The 25,850-nt window shown below is 43.8% G+C and overlaps 1 protein-coding gene across 1 annotated transcript in view; it reads left to right on the top strand.

Annotated features, from left to right (window-relative positions):
• LOC121547182 (gap junction gamma-1 protein-like) overlaps positions 1–18,678 on the top strand; it is a 42,799-nt gene extending 24,121 nt beyond the window's left edge. Inside the window, exon 2 of the mRNA XM_045209687.1 lies at positions 15,601–18,678. Within this exon, the coding sequence (XP_045065622.1) occupies positions 15,666–17,099 (1,434 nt within the window). The 5' untranslated portion in view covers positions 15,601–15,665 and the 3' untranslated portion in view covers positions 17,100–18,678. The remainder of the gene's footprint in view (positions 1–15,600) is intronic.
• The last annotated feature ends 7,172 nt before the right edge of the window (positions 18,679–25,850 follow it).

Below are 25,850 nucleotides of genomic sequence, written 5' to 3'. Positions count from 1 at the left end.
TTTTTAACATTCTTTTTTAATGACTATCTCATCGCTGTACCCCACACATACAGTTATCTGTAAGGTCCCTCAGTCGAGCAGTGAATTTCAAACACAGACTCAACCACAAAGACCAGGGAGGTTTTCCAATGCCTTGACAAGAAGAACACCTATTAGTAGATGGGTAAAAAAAAAAAAAAGCAGTCATTGAATATCCCTTTGAGCATGGTGAAGTTATTAATTACACTTTGGATGGTGTATCGATATACCCAGTCACTACAAAGTTAAAGGCATCCTTCTTAACTCAGTTGCCAGAGAGGAAGGAAACCGCTCAAAGATTTCCCCATGAGGCCAATGGTGACTTTAAAATAGTTACAGAGTTTAATGGATGTGACAGGAGAAAACTGTGGAGGAATCAACAACATTGTAGTTACTACACAATACTAACCTAATTGACAGTGAAAAGAAAGAAGCCTGTACAGAATATTCCAAAACATGCATCCTGTTTGCAACAAGGCACTAAAGTAATACTGCAAAAGATGTGGCAAAGGAAGTAACGTTTTGTCCTGAATACAAAGTGTTATGTTTGGGGCAAATCCAACACAACACATTACTGAGTACCACTCTCCATATTTTCAAGCGTAGTGGTGGCTGCATCATGTTATGGGTATGCTTGTAATCATTAAGGACTGGGGAGTTTTTCAGGATAAAAATAAACGGAATAGAGCTAAGCACAGACAAGATCCTAGAGGAAAACCTGGTTCAGTCTGCTTTCCAACAGACACTGGGAGACCAATTCACCTTTTAGCAGGACAATAACCTAATACATAATGTCAAATATACACTGGAGTTGCTTACCAAGACGACATTGAATGTTCCTGAGTGGCCTAATTAAAGTTTTGACTTAAATCATCTTGAAAAGTTATGGCAAGACTTGAAAATGGCTGTCTAGCAATGATCAACAACCAACTTGACAGAGCTTTAAGAATTTTAAAAAGAATAATGTGCAAATATTGTACAATCCAGGTGGGCAAAGCTCTTAGAGACTTACCCAGAAAGACTCACAGCTGTAATCGCTGCCAAAGGTGATTATAACATGTATTGACTCAGGAGTGTGAATTGTTATATAAATGACAGTTCTGTATTTCTTTTTCAATAAATGTGCAAACATTTCTAAAAACAGGTTTTCCCTTTATCATTATGGGGTATTGTGTGTAGATGTGTAAGAAAAAAATATATTGAATCCATTTTGAATTCAGGCTGTAACAACAAAATGTGGAACAAGTCAAGGGGTCTACTTTCTGAAGGCACTTTATATGATCAATAAGAGAACATCAAACATTAACATTTAACCTGTCTTCTCTTGAGATTGAAGTCTTATTTACAGTTTTACTGCAAGATATGAATTGCCACAATTGTGTTTGTTCTTTAAAATTATGTATTTTATTAAAACAGAAAAATTACATAAATAGCCCACATTATTTACATTTTAGTTATTTAGCAGACGCTCTTATCCAGAGCGACTTACAGTTAGTGAGTGCATACATTTTCAGACTGGCCCCCCGTGGGAAACGAACCCACAACGCTGGCGTTGCAAGCGCCATGCTCTACCAACTGAGCTACAGGGGAGTACATTATCTTCAAAAATAAATTACATGTTTCGTTTTTTCACGTTTTCGTGCTCAACAGCACACTTTTTATAGAAAAAAACACAACATTGGATGTTTGTAAGTCCACAACAATGCTCAAACCACATCAGGAGACCACTTTTGAAGTCTGAGACATTTAGATTAAGACTTGAGTTAAAGTGCACACCTAGCAAGAGGCTTTTGTTAAGTGGTGTTTTTGTAGGGCACATGTGATAGTAGAGATTGCAAAACAAATAACCACTGGATTGATGAAAATAATCATGATATCATTCTGCCAGGTAAGCATAGGCAACTTTGTAGTTAACATTTAATTGAGAAGGTTTTTGGGGAAGCCTCTCCATCTACCAGAAGACTGATTTCATTAGCATCATTGCTAACGGCTACACAAAGTGGTAGACGTGAGCAATACACACACACAGAGGGGCATTGTCGTTGCCTCTTCAGAAAGTTGCAGGAAATACGAATCACTGATGCATTCTGTTCATGTCTTATGATAAACTTGCGCAAATTAATTAATTTTCAATACATTTAGTTGATTCCTGTCACGGATCCACCCTGGTACTGCTGCTCATTCCGTTCACCAGCTCCGGAGGTCTACATCACCGGCCTTCTAGGTGTCACTGACCTGGTTCATTACCACCAACCCCGGATTGTCTTGTCTCATTACGCACACCTGGATCCCATTCCCCCTGATTAGTATGTGTATATATGTGCCCTCTGTTCCCCATTGTCCTTGTCGATTATTGGATATATTGAAGCAACATCGCAAGTCATCAGTCATGCATATACTCCAGAATGTTATGAAGAGTGATCAGATGAATTGCAATTAATTATTAATTAAAGTCCCTCTTTGCCATGAAAATGAACTTAATCCCCCAAAAACATTTCCACTGCATAACAAAAGGACCAGTTGACATCATGTCAGTGATTCTCTCGTTAACACAGGTGAGAGTGTTGACGAGGACAAGGCTGGAGATCACTCTGTCATGCTGATTGAGTTAGAATAACAGACTGGAAGCTTTAAAAGGAGGGTGGTGCTTGAAATCATTGTTCTTCCTTTGTTAACCATGGTTACCTGCAAGGAAACACGTGCCGTCATCATTGCTTTGCACAAAAAGGGCTTCACAGGCAAGGATATTGCTGCTAGTAAGATTGCACCTAAATCAACCATTTATCGGATCATCAAGAACTTCAAGGAGAGAGGTTCAATTGTTGTGAAGAAGGCTTCAGGGCGCCCAAAAAAGTCCAGCAAGCGCCAGGACCGTCTCCTAAAGTTGATTCAGCTGCAGGATCGGGGCACCACCAGTGCAGAGCTTGCTCACGAATGGCAGCAGGCAGGTGTGAGTGCATCTGCACGCACAGTGAGGCGAAGACTTTTGGAGGATGGCCTGGTGTCAAGAAGGGCAGCGAGGAAGCCACTTCTCTCCAGGAAAAACATCAGGGACAGACTGATATTCTGCAAAAGGTACAGGGATTAGACTGCTGAGGACTGGGGTAAAGTCATTTTCTCTGATGAATCCCCTTTCCGATCGTTTGGGGCATCCGGAAAAAAGCTTGTCCGGAGAAGACAAGGTGTGCGCTATCATCAGTCCTGTGTCATGTAGGTCCCCTGTAGCTCAGTTGATAGAGCATGGCGCTTGCAACGCCAGGGTTATGGGTTCGTTTCCCATGGGGGGCCAGTATGAAAATGTATGCACTCACTAACTGTAAGTCGCTCTGGATAAGAGCGTCTGCTAAATGACTGAAATGTAATGCCAACAGTAAAGCATCCTGAGACCATTCATGTGTGGGGTTGCTTTTCAGCCAAGGGAGTGGGCTCACTCACAATTTTTCCTAAGAACACAGCCAATAATAAAGAATGGTACCAACACATCCTCCGAGAGCAACTTATCCCAACCATCCAAGAACAGTTTGGTGACGAACAATGCCTTTTCCAGCATGATGGAGCACCTTGCCATAAGGCAAAAGTGATAACTAAGTGGCTCGGGGAAAAAAACATCGACATTTTGGGTCCATGGCAAGGAAACTCCCCAGACCTTAATCCCATTGAGAACTTGTGGTCAATCCTCAAGAGGCAGGTGGACAAACAAAAACCCACAAATTCTGACAAACTCCAAGCATTGATTATGCAAGAATGGGCTGCCATCAGTCAGGATGTGGCCCAGAAGTTAATTGACAGCATGCCAGGGCGGATTGCAGAGGTCTTGAATATTGACTCTTTGCATAAACTTAATGTAATTGTCAATAAAAGCCTTTGACACTCATGGAATGCTTGTAATTATACTTCAGGATACCATAGTAACATCTGACAAAAATATCTAAAAACACTGAAGCAGCAAATTTTGTGAAGACCTATACTTGTGTCTTTCTCAAAACTTTTGACCACGACTGTACACTCACTGACTGACAAGACGTCCCTCACTTTAGCGTCACCGTCTGGCAAGCCTCGCCATCCTAGGAAAGGAAACCTAAGAAATCCTTTGGTTTACTTGTCCCGATGCGATACCATGGACATATAACCACGTTGCATGATTTATGAGTGGCACATCGATATAAAAGTTAGATTTTTTTCAGTCAGTTCGACACCTTTCATAAACTAGTCAACACTTGCTGTTCAGCTGTCAATCAACGCACAATAAATAGCCGACTACACGTGGCTGGCTATGTGAAACACATGAAAGAAAATAAATGAATTTGTCAGAAAACAATAATTAGGCTATTGGATTTCGACTCATCGTTGCCACTTACAGTTGAAGTCGACCCGTGTAGCTCAGTTGGTAGAGCATGGCGCTTGCAATGCCAGGGTTGTGGGTTCAATTCCCACGGGGGGCCAGTATAAAACAAAACAAAAAAAATGTTTGAACTCACTAACTGTAAGTCGCTCTGGATAAGAGCATCTGCTAAATGACTAAAATGTAAAGTCAGAGGTATACATACACCTTAGCCAAATACATTTAAAGTCAGTATTTCACAATTCCTGACATTTAATCCTAGTACAAATTCCCTGTCTTAGGTCAGTTAGGATCACCACCTTATTTAAGAATGTGAAATGTCAGAATAATAGTAGAGAGAATGATTTATTTCAGCTTTTATTTATTTCGTCACATTCCCAGTGGGTCAGAAGTTTACATACACTCAATTAGTATTTGGTAGCATTGCCTTTAAATTGTTTAACTTGGGTCAAATGTTTCGGGTAGCCTTCCACAAGCTTCCCACAATAAGTTGGGTGAATTTTGGCCCATTCCTCCTGACAGAGCTGGTGTAACTGAGTCAGGTTTGTAGGCCTCCTTGCTCGCACATGCTTTTTCAGTTCTGCCCACAAATGTTCTATAGGATTGAGGTCAGGGCTTTGTGATGGCCACTCCAATACCTTGACTTTTTTGTCCTTAAGCCATTTTGCCACAACTTTGGAAGTATGCTTGGGGTCATTGTCCATTTGGAAGACCCATTTGCGACCAAGCTTTAACTTCCTGACTGATGTCTTGAGATGTTGCTTCAATATATCCACATACTTTTCCTTCCTCATGATGCCATCTATTTTGTGAAGTGCACCAGTCCCTCCTGCAGCAAAGCACCCCCACAGCATGGTGCTGCCACCCCCGTGCTTCACGTTTGGGATGGTGTTCTTCGGCTTGCAAGCCTACCCCCTTTTTCCTCCAAACATAACGATGGTCATTATGGCTAAACAGTTCTATTTTTGTTTCATCAGACCAGAGGTACGATCTTTGTCCCCATGTGCAGTTGCAAACCGTAGTCTGGCTTTTCATGGCGGTTTTGGAACGGTGGCTTCTTCCTTGCTGAGCGGCCATTCAGGTTATGTCGATATAGGACTTGTTTTACTGTGGATATAGATAATTTTGTACCTGTTTCCTCCAGCATCTTCACGAGCTCCTCTGCTGTAGTTCTGGGATTGATTTGCACTTTTCGCACCGAAGTACGTTAATCTCTAGGAGACAGAACGCGTCTCCTTCCTGAGCGGTATGACAGCTGCGTGGTCCCATGGTGTTTATAGTTGCGTAGTATTGTTTGTACAGATGAACGTGGTACCTTCAGGCATTTGGAAATTGCTCCGAAGGATGAACCAGACTTGTGGAGGTCTACAATTTGTTTTCTGATTGTCTTGGCTGATTTCCTTTGATTTTCCCATGATGTCAAGCAAAGAGGCACTGAGTTTGAAGGTAGGCCTTGAAATACATCCACAGGTACACCTCCAATTGACTCAAATGATGTCAATTTGCCTATCAGAAGCTTCTAAAGCCATGATATCATTTCCTGCAATTTTCCAAGCTGTTTAAAGGCACAGTCAACTTAGTGTATGTAAACTTCTGACCCACTGGAATTGTGATACAGTGAATTATAAGTGAAATAATCTGTCTGTAAATAATTGTTGGAAAAATGACTTGTCTCATGCACAAAGTAGATGTCCTAACCGACTTGCCAAAACTATAGTTTGTTAACAAGAAATTTGTGGAGTGGTTGAAAAACGAGTTTTAATGACTCCAACCTAAGTGTATGTAAACTTCCATCTTCAACTGTACACATTCACATTTACATTTTAGTCATTTAGCAGACGCTCTTATCCAGAGCGACTTACAGTTAGTGAGTGCATACATGTATTACACACACACATATTCATCCCTTTGAGTGTTGTTTCCTGTGGGCAGGGTAAGGTCATTTAGGCCGTAAGGTCATCAGGACATCCAGCCATGACTGAGGACTTACCTTCACTAGCATTCAAGTCACCACTCCCCAGTTTAGCCTAGTCAAAATCTGGACATTAAAATAAAAAAAAGAAGAGAATCAAGAAAATAAAACATAGAAACCCCAAAACGAACTTATCTGAAACCGAATTAGTGTAGAAATTGTGTAAAAGTAGCACAAGGGAATATATAGAAATGCCTTCAATGTAAAAAGCCACTCCAGTAACTGACCTTCTCTTTCTTCCTCACTGATCTTGCTCTTGACTGTGTATACAATAGCACTGTTGAGGTCAGAGATATTCAATGTCCTTTTATATACATGTAACTGCCAAAATAAAGGAAACACCAACATAAAGTGTCTTAATAGAGCGTTGGGCCTCCACGAGCCGGAACAGCTTCAATGCACCTTGGCATAGATTCTACAAGCACATTCGGGCAAAAATGTGCTGAAAAGTTCATGAAATGCCCTCAAATTGCTGTGACGAGGACAAGAAAATGCCCCCAAAAATGTATTGCCAACTTTTTGAAAAACACCTTCATATTCTAGCCCTGAGAGAACCTATTCTGCTGTTTCTCCTGCACCTGAACACAGACGGCTACACAACGTTAAGGTGTTGACTCAGGCATCAATATCCTCACCTTTTTAACACACCTGCACTCCCTATCCCGAGGCCCCCCTTTTTGGCCTTCCTGTCCCCAGTGGCTAATGGCAGTTTTCACACACTCAGGGCATGCAAGGCTTATATTTGCTGATATTTGCTCTCATTCCTATAAGGGTAGTTAAGTAACTACACTGCTCAAAAAAATTAAGGCAACACTTAAACAACACAATGTAACTCCAAGTCAATCACACTTCTGTGAAATCAAACTGTCCACTTAGGAAGCAACACTGATTGACAATAAATGTAACATGCTGTTGTGCAAATGGGATAGACAACAGGTGGAAATTATAGGCAATTAGCAAGACACCCCCAATAAAGGAGTGGTTCTGCAGGTGGTGACCACAGACCACTTCTCAGTTCCTATGCTTCCTGGCTGATGTTATGGTCACTTTTGAATGCTGGCGGTGCTTTCACTCTAGTGGTAGCATGAGACGGAGTCTACAACCCACACAAGTGGCTCAGGTAGTGCAGCTCATCCAGGATGGCACATCAATGCGAGCTGTGGCAAGAATGTTTGCTGTGTCTGTCAGCGTAGTGTCCAGAGCATGGAGGCGCTACCAGGAGACAGGCCAGTACATCAGGAGACGTGGAGGAGGCCGTAGGAGGGCAACAACCCAGCAGCAGGACCGCTACCTCTGCCTTTGTGCAAGGAGGAGCAGGAGCAGCACTGCCAGAGCCCTGCAAAATGACCTCCAGCAGGCCACAAATGTGCATGTGTCTGCTCAAACGGTCAGAAACAGACTCCATGAGGGTGGTATGAGGGCCCGACGTCCACAAGTGGGGGTTGTGCTTACAGCCCAACACCGTGCAGGACGTTTGGCATTTGCCAGAGAACACCAAGATAGGCAAATTCGCCACTGGCGCCCTGTGCTCTTCACAGATGAAAGCAGGTTCACACTGAGCACGTGACAGACGTGACAGAGTCTGGAGACGCCGTGGAGAACGTTCTGCTGCCTGCAACATCCTCCAGCATGACCGGTTTGGCGGTGGGTCAGTCATGGTGTGGGGTGGCATTTCTTTGGGGAGCCGCACAGCCCTCCATGTACTCGCCAGAGGTAGCCTGACTGCCATTAGGTACCGAGATGAGATCCTCAGACCCCTTGTGAGACCATATGCTGGTGTGGTTGGCCCTGGGTTCCTCCTAATGCAAGACAATGCTAGACCTCATGTGGCTGGAGTGTGTCAGCAGTTCCTGCAAGTGGAAGGCATTGATGCTATGGACTGGCCCGCCCGTTCCCCAGACCTGAATCCAATTGAGCACATCTGGGACATCATGTCTCGCTCCATCCACCAACACCACATTGCACCACAGACTGTCCAGGAGTTGGCGGATGCTTTAGTCCAGGTCTGGGAGGAGATCCCTCAGGAGACCATCCGCCACGTCTCCTGAGACGCCCAGGCGTTGTAGGGAGGTCATACAGGCACGTGGAGGCCACACACACTACTGTGCCTCATTTTGACTTGTTTTAAGGACATTACATCAAAGTTGGATCAGCTTGTAGTGTGGTTTTCCACTTTAATTTTGAGTGTGACTCCAAATCCAGACCTCCATGGGTTGATACATTTGATTTCCATTGATAATTGTTGTGTGATTTTGTTGTCAGCACATTCAACTATGTAAAGAAAAAAGTATTTAATAAGATTATTTCATTCATTCATATCTAGGATGTGTTATTTTAGTGTTCCCTTTATTTTATTGAGCAGTGTATAAAGAGAAAAAAGATATAGCCGTACGTGGTCGCACTACCATTGATCCCCACTTATCTGCAACCAGTCTTTCAGGTAATCCACACCCCCTGATCCTAGTCCCCTTTGCCACCAGCTGTAGCACTAATAGTGACTAAACAATAGCACTGTTACACTCAGTAACAGTTAAAAACAAGTCTGTTATGTCCTAATGCCTTTCCACAGGAGTACCTCAAGGTTCTGTACTTGGCCCCCTCTTTTTCTTATGCAAATGGCCCCTAGGCTGTGTGTTTTGTTCTTGCAACTTCTCTTATAAACGTTATGCTGATGTTGTCCAACTCTCTCCTTGCCGTAATCTGACAAATTTATTGCCTTTGCATCCGGGCATGCCTCAGTGATGCAATGCACACAGCCATGCAATCTCCATAGACAAACATTGGCAGTAGAATGGCCTTACTGAGGAGCTCAGTGACTTTCAACGTTGCGCCATCATAGGATGGCACCTTTCCAACAAGTCATTTCATCAGATTTCTGCCCTGCTAGAGCTTTAACTTTAAGTGCTGTTATTGTGAAGTGGAAACTTTTAGGAGCAACAATGGCTCAGCCGCGAAGTGGTAGGACGGGACCGCCGAGTGCTGAAGCGTGTAGCGTGTAAAAATCGTCTGTCCTCGGTTGCAACAGTCACTAGCGAGTTCCAAACTGCCGAGTTATTGTGCAGAGTTCTGGAAGCAACATCAGCACAATAACTGTTTGTCGGGAGCTTCATGAAATGGGATTCAATGGCCGAGCAGCCGCACACAACCCTAAGATAACCATGCGCAATGCCAAGCGTCGGCTGGAGTGGTGTAAAGCTCGCCGCCATTGGACTCTGGAGCAGTGGAAATGCGTTCTCTGGAGTGATGAATCACGTTTCACCAACTGGCAGTCCAACGGACAAATCTGGGTTTGGCGGATGCCAGGAGAACGCTACCTGCCCGAATGCATAGTGCCAACTGTAAAGTTTGGTGGAGGAGGAATAATGGTCTGGGACTGTTTTTCATGGTTTGGGCCAGGCCCCTTCGTTCCAGTGAAGGGAAATCTTAATGCTACAGCATACAATTACATTCTAGACAATTCTGTGCTTCCAACTTTGTGGCAACAGTTTGGGAAAGGCCCTTTCCTGTTTCAGCATAACAATGCCCCCCGTGGACAAAGCGTGGTCCATACAGAAATGGTTTGTCCAGATTGGTGTGGAAGAACTTGACTGGCCTGTACAGAGCCCTGACCTCAACCCCATCGAACACCTTTGGGATGAAGTGGAACGCCGACTGCGAGCCAGGCCTAATCGCCCAACATCAGTGCCTAACCTTACTAATGCTCTTGTGACTGAATGGAAGCAGTCCCCGCAGCAATGTTCCAACATCTAGTGGAAAGCCTTCCCAGAAGTGTGGAGGCTGTTATAGCAGCAAAGGGGGTACCAACTCCATATTAATGCCCATGATTTTGGAATGAGATGTTTAACGAGCAGGTGTCCACATACTTTTGGTAATGTAGTGTATGTGAAAATAGTGCATTTCTGTGTTTTGTAGTAAAGGCGATAGAGGAAGATGTGTTTCCAATTACATCATTGGTGTACATCATGTGATTTTAACCAATTGTGAGTAGGCATTGCCTATTAAAGGTCCTGATCAACATAATTCTTTTTTTACAAATACCTAACACAACAATGCTCTAATGTTAGTAGGAGGATATATGCATCTATCAAATTATTTGCAATGGATATAAGGCGTTCCGCACATCATCGTTGTTAACAGTTGGATAAATGTCAGTGAGTGAGACAGGGAAGCAACAGCAGCGAAGTTCTGCATGGCAATACTTTGAGAAGTTTTAAATGAGAAAGTGGTTAAATAAATGCAAACTTTGCAAGGTGGAATTGAGCTACAGTGGCAGTACAGGTGCAATGCTTAACCATCTGAAAGGGAGTCACCGTGAGACCCAACCCGTTGCTGGCAGCAGTGCGATAAGGGACGGAGTGAGAGAATCACAGCGTTGATAACAGAAATTATTACAGTTGATATGCAGTCATTGTTAATAGTAGAGGATGTCGGCTTCACTGCCATGATGGCATATCTAGAACCAGACTACAAGATGCCATGTGGAAAAACCGTGATGGCCTGGATAGAGAAATGGTACAATGATTGCTCTGCAAGAACAAAGTGCTAGCTCTCAAACACTATACGCCACGTTGACAACAAATTGTTGGACGTCTATGAACACGCTGTCATACATCACTGCAACGAGCCATCACATTGATGAGAAAGAAGTGAGACATGAAGTCCGATGTACTGACAACTGAGAACATGGAGGCGAGATACACAGCAGAGAACCTAAAACGGCATTAACTACCATCGTTGCTGAGTGGGTGGGGGACAGCAGTAAGGTGAGCACCGTCTGTTTGGTAGCCATAACTGCGGTAGATTGAACTGCAGTGCCCCCTAGCGGTCATACCAATGGTTTATGTATAGTGCCTTCAGAAAGTATTCATACCCCTTGACTTATTCCACATTTTGTTGCGTTACAGCCTGAATTCAAAATGGATTAAATATTATTTTTTTCTCACCCATTCACACACAATACCCCATAATGACAAAGTGAAAACATGTTTTTAGACATTTTTGCAAATTTATTGAAAATGAAATACAGAGATATCTCATTTACATAAGTATTCACACCCCTGAGTCAATACATGTTAGAATCACCTTTGGCAGCGATTACAGCTGAGTCTTTCTGGGTAAGTCTCTGAGCGTTGCACACCTGGATTGTACAAAATTATTATTTAAGAAATTCTTCAAGCTCTGTCAAGTTGGTTGATGATCATTACTCGACAGCCATTTTCAAGTCTTGCAATAGATTTTCAAGCCGATTTAAGTCAAAACTATAACTAGGCCACTCAGGAACATTCAGTGTCATCTTGGTAAGCAACTCCAGTTTATATTTGTGTTTAAGGTTATTGTCCAGCTGAAAAGTGAATTTGTCTCCCAGTGTCTGTTGGAAAGCAGACTGAACCAGATTTTCCTCTAGGATTTTGCCTGTGCTTAGCTATATTCCATTTATTTGTATCCTACATAACTCCCTAGTCCTTGCCGCTGACAAGCATACCCATAACATGATGCAGCCACCACCATGCTTGAAAATATGAAGAGTGGTACTCAGTAATGTGTTGTGTTGGATTTGCCCCAAACATAGCCTAACGCTTTGTGTTTAGGACAAAGTTATTTCTTTGCCACATTTGTTGCAGTTTTACTTCAGTGCCTTGTTGCAAACAGGATGTATGTTTTGGAATATTTTTATTCTGTACAGGCTTCCATCCTTCTTTTCACTCTGTCCTTTAGGTTAGTATTGTGGAGGAACTACAATGTTGTTGATCCATTCTCAGTTTTCACCTATCATAGCCATTAAACTCTGTAACTGTTTTAAAGTCACCATTGCCTCATGGTGAAATCCTTGAGCGGTTTCCTTCCTCTCTGGCAACTGAGTTAGGAAGGACGCCTGTATCTTTGTAGTAACTGGGTGTATTAATACACCATACAAAGTGTAATTAACTTCACCATGCTCAAAGGGATATTCATTGTCTGCTTTTTGTTATTTTTACCGATCTACCATTGGAAACCCTCCCTGGTCTTTGTGTTTGAATCTGTTTGAAATTCACTGCTCAACTAAGGGGCCTTACAGATAATAATTATTATATGTGTGGGGTACAGAGATGAGGTAGTCATTCAAAAATCATGTTAAACATTATTATTACACACAGTCCATGCAACTTATTATGTGACTTGTTGAGCAAATGTTTACTCCTGAACATATTTAGGCTTGCCATAACAAAGGGGTTGAATACCTATTGACTCAAGACATTTCAAAGGGTCATACAAGGGACCATATCTGAATTGTGAATTCACGTCATTTTATGATTTTATGAGAAGTACAGGAAGGGGGCGTTTTACCCCAAGTTACCCTAACAGCTAATATCTTCACTGTGTTTATGCATGTTTTTTGGGACATAAAAGTATCAATAGGATGGTAACTAGTTAAAAGATCACATTTGGGATCTAGCTAATGATTAGCCCAATATGCAGATAGGCAACACCATGTTTCAGCCTATTTATAGCCACTATGCTGCATAAGTTGGGCTACAGCTGATAATACTTATTGCTAATAGCATACCTGATCATATGGACACTGCATAGGCTATCTGCATGGTCCAATATGTTATAATAATTTAAACAAATAATTTTACCAATATGTTATTGAACTCATTTCTGGAGGTGGAATTAGATGGTGTCAGCTGAATCTAGTTGCCTTTTTGGGCTTAGTTGTGGTCAGTTTGCAGTTTAAATTATAATGTCCCGGCCCTCTGACCATCCGCTCCAATAAAATTGGCTTGCAGCTGAGTCTAGTTGCCTACCCCTGAACTAAAGGTTATTTACATTAGATTTACAGTATATTTATATGGCAATTATTGATTTATAATGGAAAAAAAGTTAGAACATGATTTCCAATTACTTTTTGCTATTGATGTTAGGATAAGTTACTATATCCTTCAAAAAAATTATTCAACATGGTCTTGGATTTCTCCTGGTGAGCCAGAGTTGTTAAGTCATGGTTCAACCTGAAGGGTATAATACTAACTAAATATTCTCATAAAACGTTTTATTTTTTAAAAGATCATCCGGAAAGAGGCATGGTCTAATTGATTAAACAAACAAGAACACATATCTAAGTTTAGCTTTGAGAATGAACCAGAAAATCTATAGTTATTTCTGGTTGCTTATCAAAGTTAGCTGGATTGACACTATTTTGATATGAATTAAAGGTTTGTTTGTTTTGAGTCTGTGACAGAGAATGTGTCCGTGCATGCGTGCGTGTCGCAGTTCGCGCATGTGTGTGTTTTGCGAGTTCGAGAGCGCATGAGTGTGTGCTCTTGTTTGTTAACACACCAAATATGTTCCAGATTACAATTTGGCAGGCATTCCTGGAGACATCAAATGTTAAATATGGAATTCTGTGTTGTGCCTGTTTTTTTTTAATTCTGGTCCATATATTGCAGACCATAAAAAGCCATGCCTCTGGCAGCTGACTGCTTCATGTTTATGGAGGTCTGTTTTTTCTACAGACAACATCGTAATCCATAAAAACACTCTGATGTGCAGATTAGAAGGCTCAATTTATGTAGTGTGCTTTATTCCAGAAATTCATCCCTATGAAGACACATCAGCATTGTTTGAGATTCTCATCTTTATGCCATTTGGCACGTTTAGTCACATGCAGCTATTATTTAAGCAAGTTCCAAGCCTCATGTCTGCTACATCTCACCACGACTATGTTGCTTTTATGTCATTGTGCATATGGTGTACATTCAACCCACACATTCCAACCCCATTGTAATGTTTGATGATCTAGGCTTATGTGGGAATGCGGACATCTAGGCTTGGGCGGTATACCGTATAAACCGTATACCAGGGTACTGACAGTATGATTTTCAAGGTGACATGACGATCCACTGTTGAGCAGAACAGGAGAGGTGATCAAGTTACACTTGAAATTCAATACTAATGTTTACCAGCTAATAACTATCAATGAACTATCTAAGATGTGCCAAATACAATTTCTCCACCTCAAGGCTCCAGCTATGCATTTGGTTTGCTAACTTGCTAGCTATAACGTTAGGTGCATAGCTTGCAATATCAAGCTTCTTGGTCACAGCAGAGACAATCAATCCCCTTCTGGATCAAGTGTGAGTAGCCTTTTGAGATAGTTGTATAACTTTATGAGCTGGATTGTCTGTCCATTTATTTAACGTTCGCTTGCGCTTGTTAGCATTTAGCTAGCATCCGCTATGGGAATTCGCAAGTACTTTGTTAGCATTTGTTAGCAAAACCGAATAATAGGCTACCGTATACCCCAGTATGGTACAGGAATGGTATGGAAATCTGGATACTGCCCAACCCTGCAAACATCCAATGGTCTAGGCCCCTCAAACTCAACTCTGGACCTCGAAGCCAGTTCCACTGCTTTTTTTCTATTGTTCCCATGTAAATCAGGGACTGATTTAGACCTGGGACATGGGGTGCAATTAATTATCAGGTAGATCAGAAAACCAGCAGGCTCCGGACCTCGTAGGGTAAGAGTTTAATACCCCTGGTCTAGGCTATGTGTGTATGCTTGTGGGTATGAGCATGTGTGTGTACATACATTACGGCAGAGTAAAATTTCTCTGTACGATTCAGAGGGGTGGTCTGTGCATATTTTCACATGGCCATAACGTATGGCTGGCACTCCGCCCTGAATAATTGTAAGCATGTCTTCAATGGAGAGATGCTCATTTTTCTACCCCTGTCTTTGGGTGGGTGGGGGGGGCACAGTTGAAAAATGTAGGGCTCCAACATAGCCCACGCACACACACACACACACACACACACACACACACACACACACACACACACACACACACACACACACACACAAAGGAGCACCAAGTGCCAAATCCATCACCACTCTGTCTGGACGGCACACAGGCAGATGTTCCAGGATCGTTTGTCTTCACGCTCTGTCTTTATCTTATGTCCTTATTTGTAGTGGAAATTTCTGATCCAACCCCACTGATAGATAGTGAATTTCACATTACCTGGATGACCACTGTTTCATATGTACCGGTTTAACTCTCTGAACACTTGTGGCAACACCTGTGGCCTGACGATGTACTGTATTTTACATAAACGCTATTCCATCGCACCTTATGCCACGAGGCTGATATGAAAATATAGATTTTTATCCTGATCCTGAATTGCTTTCATGTGTCAAACAATTGTATTTATGGTCTCACTGTGTCTGTTTTAACCTGAGCAGTATTAAAGCTTCTGAACCCCCCTTCTTCCTTATCTTCCACAGAGGGCCATTTGTGAGCAGAAGAGGGATTTCCTCTCTTTCTCTCTATTCCCCAGACTCCCACCACCATGAGCTGGAGCTTCCTGACACGCCTGCTGGAGGAAATCCACAACCACTCCACCTTTGTGGGCAAGATCTGGCTTACCGTGCTCATCGTCTTCCGCATCGTCCTTACAGCCGTGGGGGGCGAGTCCATCTACTACGACGAACAGAGCAAGTTTGTGTGCAACTCGGGCCAGCCGGGCTGCGAGAACGTCTGCTACGACGCCTTCGCACCGCTCTCGCACGTCCGCTTCTGGGTCTTTCAGATCATCCTGGTGGCCACGCCTTCGCTCATGTACCTCGGCTACGCCGTCAATAAGATTGCACGGCGTGAGGAGAGAGCTGAGAGTGGAGGGGGAAGTGGGGGAGGAGGACTGTCCCAGCGCAGGCCCAGGAAGCTCTACTTCGGTGCCAGGAGGCAACACCGGGGCATGGAGGAGGCCGAGGGCGACCAGGAGGAGGACCCCATGATCTACGAGGTGCCCGATGTGGAGAGCGAGACGGGGGGAGGCGGCGGGGGAGGAGGAGGCGGGGGCGGCAGAGGAGTTCAGGGGAAAGGCGGCCAGGAGAAAGACAAGGTGCGCCACGATGGACGCCAGCGCATCAAGGAGGACGGGCTGATGCGCATTTACGTGCTGCAGCTGCTGGCACGCTCCATGCTGGAGGTGGCCTTCCTGGGAGGGCAGTACGCCCTCTATGGCCTGGCAGTGCCCTCCATCTACGTGTGCTCGGGCCGGCCATGCCCACACAGTGTGGACTGCTTTGTGTCACGCCCCACCGAGAAGACCATCTTCCTGCTCATCATGTACGCTGTGTCGCTGCTGTGCCTGGTGCTCAACATGTGGGAGATGCTTCATCTGGGCGTGGGCACCATCTGCGACATCCTGCGCTTCCGCCGCAGACCACTCTCCGAGGAGGACCTGTACGGCCTGGGGGGTGGCAGGGGTCCCGGGGGGCTGCCTTCTCTCCATGACGGAGGAGCAAGAGTGGGGGGCCAAGGTTACGGCAGCTACCCCTTCTCCTGGAAAGCCCCGTCAGCGCCACCGGGCTACAACATTGCTGTCAAGCCGCCAATGCTGCTGGTGCCGACTGTGGCGCCCGACGGGCAGCTGGCCTTCACAGACCCGAGCAACGCCAAGATGGCGTGCCGGCAGAACCGCGCCAACATCACCCAGGAAGAGCGCCGGCAGTACACCAGCAACGAGGACAACTTCCCATCGTCAGGTGTAGTGGGGGACGCTGGCGGCGCCCTCCAGAGTGAGATTCGGCAGGCCCAGGACCAGCTGGAGGCTGCCATCCAGGTCTACAGCCAGCAGCAGGGCCACAGCAACCCCGGCAAGCCCCAGCGTGACCGCAAGCACTGGCAAGCCTCCAAGCACACCTCCAGCAAGGCCGACAGGGGAAGCAGCAGCAATAGCAGCAGCAAGTCGAGCAAAGGCAAGGGCTCCGATTGGATCTGACATCTAGAATAGATTATTCTTCCAGTGGATTTAGTAGATGTAACATTATCTTCTATAACACTGTACGATATAGAAGTTAGTGCTCCATTACTGAGTATAGAGCTCCTAAAGACATAACTGTTTACCGTGCCAATACCTGGACTATTGACAATAGCAGATGTTACTCTAGTGCCCCCTGGAGACAGGCTGAAATGAGTTTGGAGCTTTAAGTATGTAATATCCCTAAATGCAAATTAGGTAATCAATGTCAGTTATACATAATGTTACAAATGTCAGCTGTACCTAATGTTTCATTCATTTGTTGGGCTTCCTAAAGGTTTTATATATTTTTATGTTGCACACTTAAAGTAATGCTGTGTTAAAAAGAAAGAGCAATAAGGGAAAAGACAGTAATTGAGAGTCCCTTTATTGTAAACAATGTTTGTAACTTATAAATATGCCATATGTCGGTGCTATGATGTTATCTTTGCTTCCACAAAAAATGGGAGACTTCTAAGCTGCATCCTTACTATCGAAAGTGCCTTCTTACTATACTAAGAAAAATACTGTGCTTGTAAAAAGTGTGCTTCCCTTTCCAAACTGCTCATAGAAAATGCTAAACTACCACTGTCACAAGATGGACGCTTACATGTGAAGTGTTGCCATAGTAAAGAGATGTTTGTGGGTCCCTACTGGCACCAATAACTGGAGTCAGAGGTTTTTGCGGTCTTTCCATCTCTTTAATGGCTTTTGGGCTCCATCTGGTGGTCATACCTTTTGCTCCTCTTGAATTACAGTTGCTGCAGGATCCCATTCAAATCCTTTATGTTCCTACTGGGTTTGCACAAAACAGCTATTGTCCAAAGCAAGTCAACCTAAGGGGAAACACAGATAGTTTTGTGTGCAGATGTCTTCTTAGCCTACAGTGTAGGCCCACACCATATCTGGCTTTTTATACTAGCAATTACAAAGACTTCCGTGGTTGATACAGTACAAATGTTTACTATGTGTTCCTGCTTGAAATACTGTATGCTGTTTGAAATGGTCCTTTTTCATTGTATTTTACAGTGTTATATTTTCCAGGGGAGGGCATCGAAATAACCCTTTAACCATTGAAAGACCAGTCAGTATTTTACGAGGAACTATTTTATGGTTGCTCCATTGTATATGTGAGGAATACTATTGCTATACTATAAAGAGGGAGAACATTTTACAATAATTGTTTATATTTTCATAATGTGTAAGAAAAATATTCTGTTTTTATTGTGTTTGGGAGAGACAATTAAGCAACACTTTGATTTGTTCAGTTACTGTTTTTCTATTTATGTTCTTCATTTCCTCAGTTGATGACAATGTTCCAAATAAGAAGAAAAAGCTAACAATCTATTTTCAGTGTTGCTGAAGTTGTATGGAAAGGTTGCTTCAATGTATTGATTAATGGGACATTTACATCAACATTTGTCAGATGCTTACATACCTCAATTTTTTTTATTTTGAAGTCCACATCACAGACCCATCTGTTTTGTAGATGTACAGTGGGGGGAAAAAGTATTTAGTCAGCCACCAATTGTGCAAGTTCTCCCACTTAAAAAGATGAGAGAGGCCTGTAATTTCCATCATAGGTACACGTCAACTATGACAGACAAAATGAGAGAAAAAAATCCAGAAAATCACATTGTATGATTTTTAATGAATTTATTTGCAAATTATGGTGGAAAATAAGTATTTGGTCAATAACAAAAGTTTCTCAATACTTTGTTATATACCCTTTGTTGGCAATGACACAGGTCAAACGTTTTCTGTAAGTCTTCACAAGGTTTTCACACACTGTTGCTGGTGTTTTGGCCCATTCCTTCATGCAGATCTCCTCTAGAGCAGTGATGTTTTGGGGCTGTCGCTGGGCAACACGGACTTTCAACTCCCTCCAAAGATTTTCTATGGGGTTGAGATCTGGAGACTGGCTAGGCCACTCCAGGACCTTGAAATGCTTCTTACGAAGCCACTCCTTCGTAGGAGCTGACTAAATACTTTTTTCCCCGACTGTAGCTATATGCCACTATCCAAAAATAATGGAAAAATTAAGCACTGCACCATGTAATTTCATTTGCAGCTTAATGTCCATACTGTCAATGCTGTGTGTTCGCCTGATGTTCTGATGCTTGTATATCTCAAACCAGAGACAGTAGGTATTTTATTTTTGGGGTGAATGGGGTGAGGAACCAACTATATATTTTTCTTAACTCTCATTTTAAGTGACAAGCATTGGCGGTTCGAGCACGTATGCCAAAACATACCACTACATGTGGGTGGGAAATAAGAGCGAGATACCTGCCTTGGCTACTTTTTTTGTATTAGCTACACCGTTTATGTTTATTTTATTACTATTTTTTTCTAATTGAAATGTTAAAGTGGAAAGCTGAGAGCCCTTACACTGTGCCAATATTCTATTTTGGGAAATCATTTTGTGCAAAAAAACAAAGTGCATATCTGAATCATTTGTTATAAAGGAGTATGAATAAACACAACGTTCACATTTTGAAGTATTTGCCTGTTGTGTTGTGTGTGTTTTTTGGATTGGAATGAATTGTCCTATTTACTTACTATTTCCCACACTATGATAAATGTAAGTGCAATTATTGTGATGAGTTTGCAATAAAATGATGAGGTCTCTGTGTTACACTGACTACCACAAAATGATTATAAAGATTATTATTATTCATTCTCCAATAAAAAATAACCAATGATGTAGGAAGATGAATCCGTAAATGGTTCCAATGTATGATATGACAAATGTATTATTTATTTATGAACTTTTGAAGATTTTTGAAGATCCAGGCTGGGTCAGTAATGCTATCATTTGAAATGTTATAGGGCCATCTAAAACCCCTCTGCCTACATGTCCACTGAGCACGGTTACATGCAAACAATAATGTGATTATTGTGGATAGTCAGGTTAATACAGTGGCTTGCGGAAGTATTCACCCCCCTTGGCAATTTTCCTATTTTGTTGCCTTACAACCTGGAATTCAAATGATTTTTTTTGGGGGGGGGGGTGAATGATTTAAACAACAACAAAAAATTGTGAAACAAACAAGAAATAAGACAAAAAAACAGAAAACGTGAGCGTGCATAACTATTCACCCCCCCCAAAGTCAATACTTTGTAGAGCCACCTTTTGTAGCAATTACAGCTGCAAGTCTCTTGGGGAATATCTCTATAAGCTTGGCACATCTAGCCACTGGGATTTTTGCCCATTCTTCAAGGCAAAACTGCTCCAGCTCCTTCAAGTTGGATGGATTCCGCTGGTGTACAGCAATCATACCACAGATTCTCATTGGATTGAGGTCTGGGCTTTGACTAGGCTATTCCTAGACATTTAAATGTTTCCCCTTAAACCACTTGAGTGTTGCTTTAGCAGTATGCTTAGGGTCATTGTCCTGCTGGAAGGTGAACCTCCGTCCCAGTCTCAATTCTCTGGAAGACTGAAACAGGTTTACCTCAAGACTTTCCCTGTATTTAGCGCCATCCATCATTCCTTCAATTCTGACCAGTTTCCCAGTCCCTGCCGATGAAAAACATCCCCACAGCATGATGCTGCCACCACCATGCTTCACTGTGAGGATGGTGTTCTCGGGGTGATGAGGGTTGTTGGGTTTGCGCCAGAAATAGCGTTTTCCTTGATGGCCAAAAAGCTAAATTTTTGTCTCATCTGACCAGAGTACCTTCTTCCATATGTTTGGGGAGTCTCCCACATGCCTTTTGGCGAACACCAAACGTGTTTGCTTATTTATTTCTTTAAGCAATGGCTTTTTTCAATGGCCACAATTCCGTAAAGCCCAGGTCTGTGGAGAGTACGGCTTAAAGTGGTCCCATGGACAGATATTTCAAAATCCGCTGTGGAGCTTTGCAGCTCCTTCAGGGTTAGCTTTGGTCTCTTTGTTGCCTCTCTGATTAATGCCCTCCTTGCCTGGTCTGTGAGCTTTGGTGGGCGGCCCTCTCTTGGTCTTCATGGTGCCGCTTGCTTGGTGGTGCCCCTTGCTTAGTGGTGTTGAAGACTCTGGGGCCTTTCGGAACAGGTGTAGCAATACTGAGATCATGTGACAGATCATGTGAAACTTAGATTGCACACAGGTGGACTTTATTTAACTAATTATGTGACTTCTGAAGGTAATTGGTTGCACCAGATCGTATTTAGGGGCTTCATAGCAAAGAGGGTGAATACATATGCATGCACCACTTTTCCGTTATTCATTTTTTTGAATTATTTGAAATAAGTAATTTTTTTTCATTTTACTTCACCAATTTGGACTATTTTGTGTATGTCCATTACATGAAATCCAAATAAAAATCAATTTAAATTACAGGTTGTAATGCAACAATATAGGAAAAACGCCAAGGGGGATGAATACTTTTGCAAGGCACTGTTTGTTTAAAACGTTTACATGCGTTGCAAGAAGAAAGATTTCCCTAACAATCCTGTTTACATGGACACCTGAAATCAGGCTACTGATGGGACTTTTTATAAATGCAGAAAATCGCCAATCAATGTAGACGTTCTACCACAGTGACCATGTTATTCTGAGTTCGGACATATAATGTTTATATGTGAAAAATAAATCTAAGTTGCATACTTTCAGTTTTTCCGAACTCACTTCACTCGCGCATCGAGGAAGGCTTGCTCTACTCGGTGCTAGCACTTGCGCAGATCAAATACATTGCTGGAATGCCGATTAAACTGTTTACATGTCCTACTAATTCGAAAGATTGCGTATGCTTACTTCGATTATGACCTTACGCCGATTAAGATAAGCAGAGTAAGATGTTTACATGACTAATGCTATTCTCGTAATCATAATCAGTTTAATATCGAATTATTAGTGTGCATGTAAACGTGATTGCCTCATTTGGTTTACCTTAGTAGTGGATTCAGGAAGGGGAGGGGAACTATGGACCCAGTGCTCTGCTTAGAAGCAGAGGTCAGGAAGGCTCAGGTAAGCAAGCTGTCTTCTTTGATGTGGAGAAGGTGTATGATATGATGTGTAAGGAGGGGTTCTTAATCAAGCATGATGTTATGGGGGTAGGAGGAAGAACGTACAACTGGATAAATTATTTCCTGTTTGGAAGGTCTATCCAGGTGAGGGTGGGGAAGTCTCTATCAGGCAGCTACCTGGTGGATAACGGTACACCACAGGGGAGCGTGATTAGTCCTCTGTTGTTCTCAATTATGTTTACTCTCAGGTACGGCCGGATATTGGGAGGTCATTATTTGCAGATGATGGAGCCCTATGGAAGAGGGGAAGAAATGTGCAATTCAAAGTCAGGAAGGTACAGGAAGCAATGATTATAAGCAAAAACTAAAGCAGGAAGCACCAGTGACTCGGTTAATAAAAAAGTGGTCAGATGATGCAGATGCTAAGCTACAGGACTGTTTTGCTAGGATTCTTCAGATAGCATTGAGGAGTACACCACATCAGTCACTGGTTTCATCAATAAGTGCATCGATGATGTAGTCCCCACAGTGACCGTACGTACATACCCCAACCAGAAGCCATGGATTACAGGCAACATCCGCACTGAGCTAAAGGGTAGAGCTGCCGCTTTCAAGGAGCGGGACTCTTACCCGGACGCTTATAAGAAATCCCACTATGCCCTCCGACGGACAATCAAACAGGCAAAGAGTCAATACAGGACTAAGATTGAATCGTACTACACCGGCTCTGATGCTCGTCGGATGTGGCAGGGCTTGAAAACTATTACAGACTACAAAGGGAAGCACAGCCGCGAGCTGCCCAGTGACACAAGACTTCCAGACGAGCTAAACCACTTCTATGCTCGCTTCGAGGCAAGCAACACTGAAGCATGTATGAGAGCACCAGCTGTTCCGGATGACTATGTGATCACGCTCTCCGTAGCCAATGTGAGTAAGACTTTTAAGCAGGTCAACATTCACAAGGCTGCAGTGCCAGACGGATTACCAGGACGTGTACTCCGAGCATGTGCTGACCAACTGGCAAGTGTCTTCACTGACATTTTCAACATGTCACTGTAATACCAACATGTTTCAAGCAGACCACCATAGTCCCCGTGCCCAAGGACACTAAGATAACCTGCCTAAATGACTACCGACCCATATCACTGACGTCTGTAGCCATGAAGTGCTTTGAAAGGCTGGTCATGGCTCACATCAACACCATTATCCCCGAAACCCTAGACCCACTCCAATTTGCATACCGCCCCAACAGATCCACAGATGATGCAATCTCTATTGCACTCCACACTGCCCTTTCCCACCTGGACAAGAGGAACACCTACGTGAGAATGCTATTCATTGACTACAGCTCAGCATTCAACACCATAGTGCGCTCAAAGCTCATCACTAAGCTAAGGATCCTGGGACTAAACACCTCCCTCTGCAACTGGATCCTGGACTTCCTGACGGGCCACCCCCAGGTGGTAAGGGTAGGTAACAACACATCTGCCCCACTGATCCTCAACACGGGGGCCCCTCAGGGGTTCGTGCTCAGTCCCCTCCTGTACTCCCTGTTCACCCATGACTGCATGGCCAGGCACGACTCCAACACCATCATTAAGTTTGCCGACGACACAACAGTGGTAGGCCTGATCACCGACAACGATGAGACAGCCTATAGGGAGGAGGTCAGAGACCTGGCCGTGTGGTGCCAGGATAACAACCTCTCCCTCAACGTGACCAAGACAAAGGAGATGATTGTGGACTACAAGAAAAAAAAAGAGGACTGAGCTCGCCCCCATTCTCATCGACGGGGCTGTAGTGGAACAGGTTGAGAGCTTCAAGTTCCTTGGTGTCCACATCACCAACAAACTATCATGGTCCAAACACACCAAGACAGTCGTGAAGAGGGCACGACAAAGCCTATTCCCCCTCAGGAGACTGAAAAGATTTGGCATGGGTCCTCAGATCCTCAAAAAATTCTACAGCTGCACCATCGAGAGCATCCTGACTGGTTGCATCACCGCCTGGTATGGCAACTGCTCGGCCTCCGACCGCAAGGCACTACAGAGGGTAGTGCGTACGGCCCAGTACATCACTGGGGCCAAGCTTCCTGCCATCCAGGACCTCTATACCAGGCGGTGTCAGAGGAAGGCCCTCAAAATTGTCAAAGACTCCAGCCACCCTAGTCATAGACTGTTCTCTCTGCTACCGCACGGCAAGCGGTACCGGAGTGCCAAGTCTAGGTCCAAAAGACTTCTCAACAGCTTCTACCCCCAAGCCATAAGACTCCTGAACAGCTAATCATGGCTACCCAGACTATTTGCACTGCCCCCCCCCCTTTTACGCTGCTGCTACTCTGTTTATTATTTATGCATAGTCACTTTAACTCTACCCACATGTACATATTACTTCAACTACCTCAACTAGCCAGTGCACCTGCACATTGACTCTGCACCGGTACCACCGCACCAATGCACTGTTGGTTAAGGGCTGTAAGTAAGCATTTCACTGTAATGTCTGCACCTGTTGTACTCGGCGCATGTGGCCAATACAATTTGATTTGATTTGATTTGATTAATGTGGGGATTCAGGTTCTCTGTAGAGATAACTGACAGTGTTCCTTACCAGGAGGAAGGTGGGAGATGAGGTACGCTTGAGGTTATATGGGTGAAACTTGGAGATGGTGGGGGCCTTCACGTTCCTTGGGGTATACTTTGACACTAGGCTGACCTGGGCAGAACACATTGAGAGAGTGGTGGGAAAGTGTAAGAAGGTGCTAAATGTGATGCGCTGTCTGACGGGGAAGGAGTGGGGGGCTGGGCGTTCCTCATTGAGGACCATGTATGTTTCATTGATCCGATCTGTAATAGACTATGGCAGTGTAGCGTATGATTTGGCAGCCCGGACCTCATTGAAAAGGCTAGATGTCATACAGGGGCAAGGACTCAGAATATGTAGTGGGGTATTTCGGACGTCCCCAGTGGCTGCACTACAGGTGGAGATGGGGGATATGCCATTGCAGATTAAGAGACAGCAGCTGGCAATGAATTATTGGGTCAACCTACAGGGACATGGGGTGTCTCATCCTGTGAAAGGGATTTTACAGGCATGCTGGTAACATGAGCGAGGACAGTACACGAGCTTTGGGTGGGTGGGCAATACCCAGGCGAGGGAGATGGTACTATATGGAAGGGAGTTTAGTCCAATGGTAGCTATTCTTGTAAATCCACCATGGCTACTCCCACCTCCAGGAGTTGATCTAGAATTGTTGGAGAGACTACGGAAAGATAGGGAGGGTGTTGATCCATCTGATTTGTTTAAGAGACGTCTGGATACTGTGTTTCAGGATTTTGTGGCCATTTACACAGATGGTTCAAAAGATCCAAGGACAGGACGTACTGGGTCAGCATTTGTAGTGCAGGAATGTGGGGTGGCAGTCAGGAAACAATGGGTGAGGAAGTCAAGCCGGACAGAGTAGTTATTTGCTCTGATTTATGTGCAGTGTTGATGAGTCTGCGGTCCTTTACCTCACGTAGCAGACCAGACCTGTTTTATGATGTACTACAAACCCATGGCAGGATTAGACCGATGGGTATACAGATAAGATTTACTTGGGTCCCAGCCCATGTGGGGGTGGAGGGGAACGAGGCAGTTGATGTGCTGGCTAAACAAGCACTTAGTAGTGGGGATGTTGTAGTTTCAATGAGCAAGGCAGTGGACAAAGCCTGATCTGGACAGTGATGGTGCAGAGATGGCAGGAGCAGTGGAATAGAGATACTAAGGGCAGGCATTTATTTCAA

This window comes from Coregonus clupeaformis, chromosome 31 (genome assembly GCF_020615455.1).
Source record: "Coregonus clupeaformis isolate EN_2021a chromosome 31, ASM2061545v1, whole genome shotgun sequence".
NCBI classification, from domain to species: Eukaryota; Metazoa; Chordata; class Actinopteri; order Salmoniformes; family Salmonidae; genus Coregonus; species Coregonus clupeaformis.
Note: the sequence above shows the minus strand (reverse complement) of the source record. Positions and strands in the feature narration are given on the sequence as shown.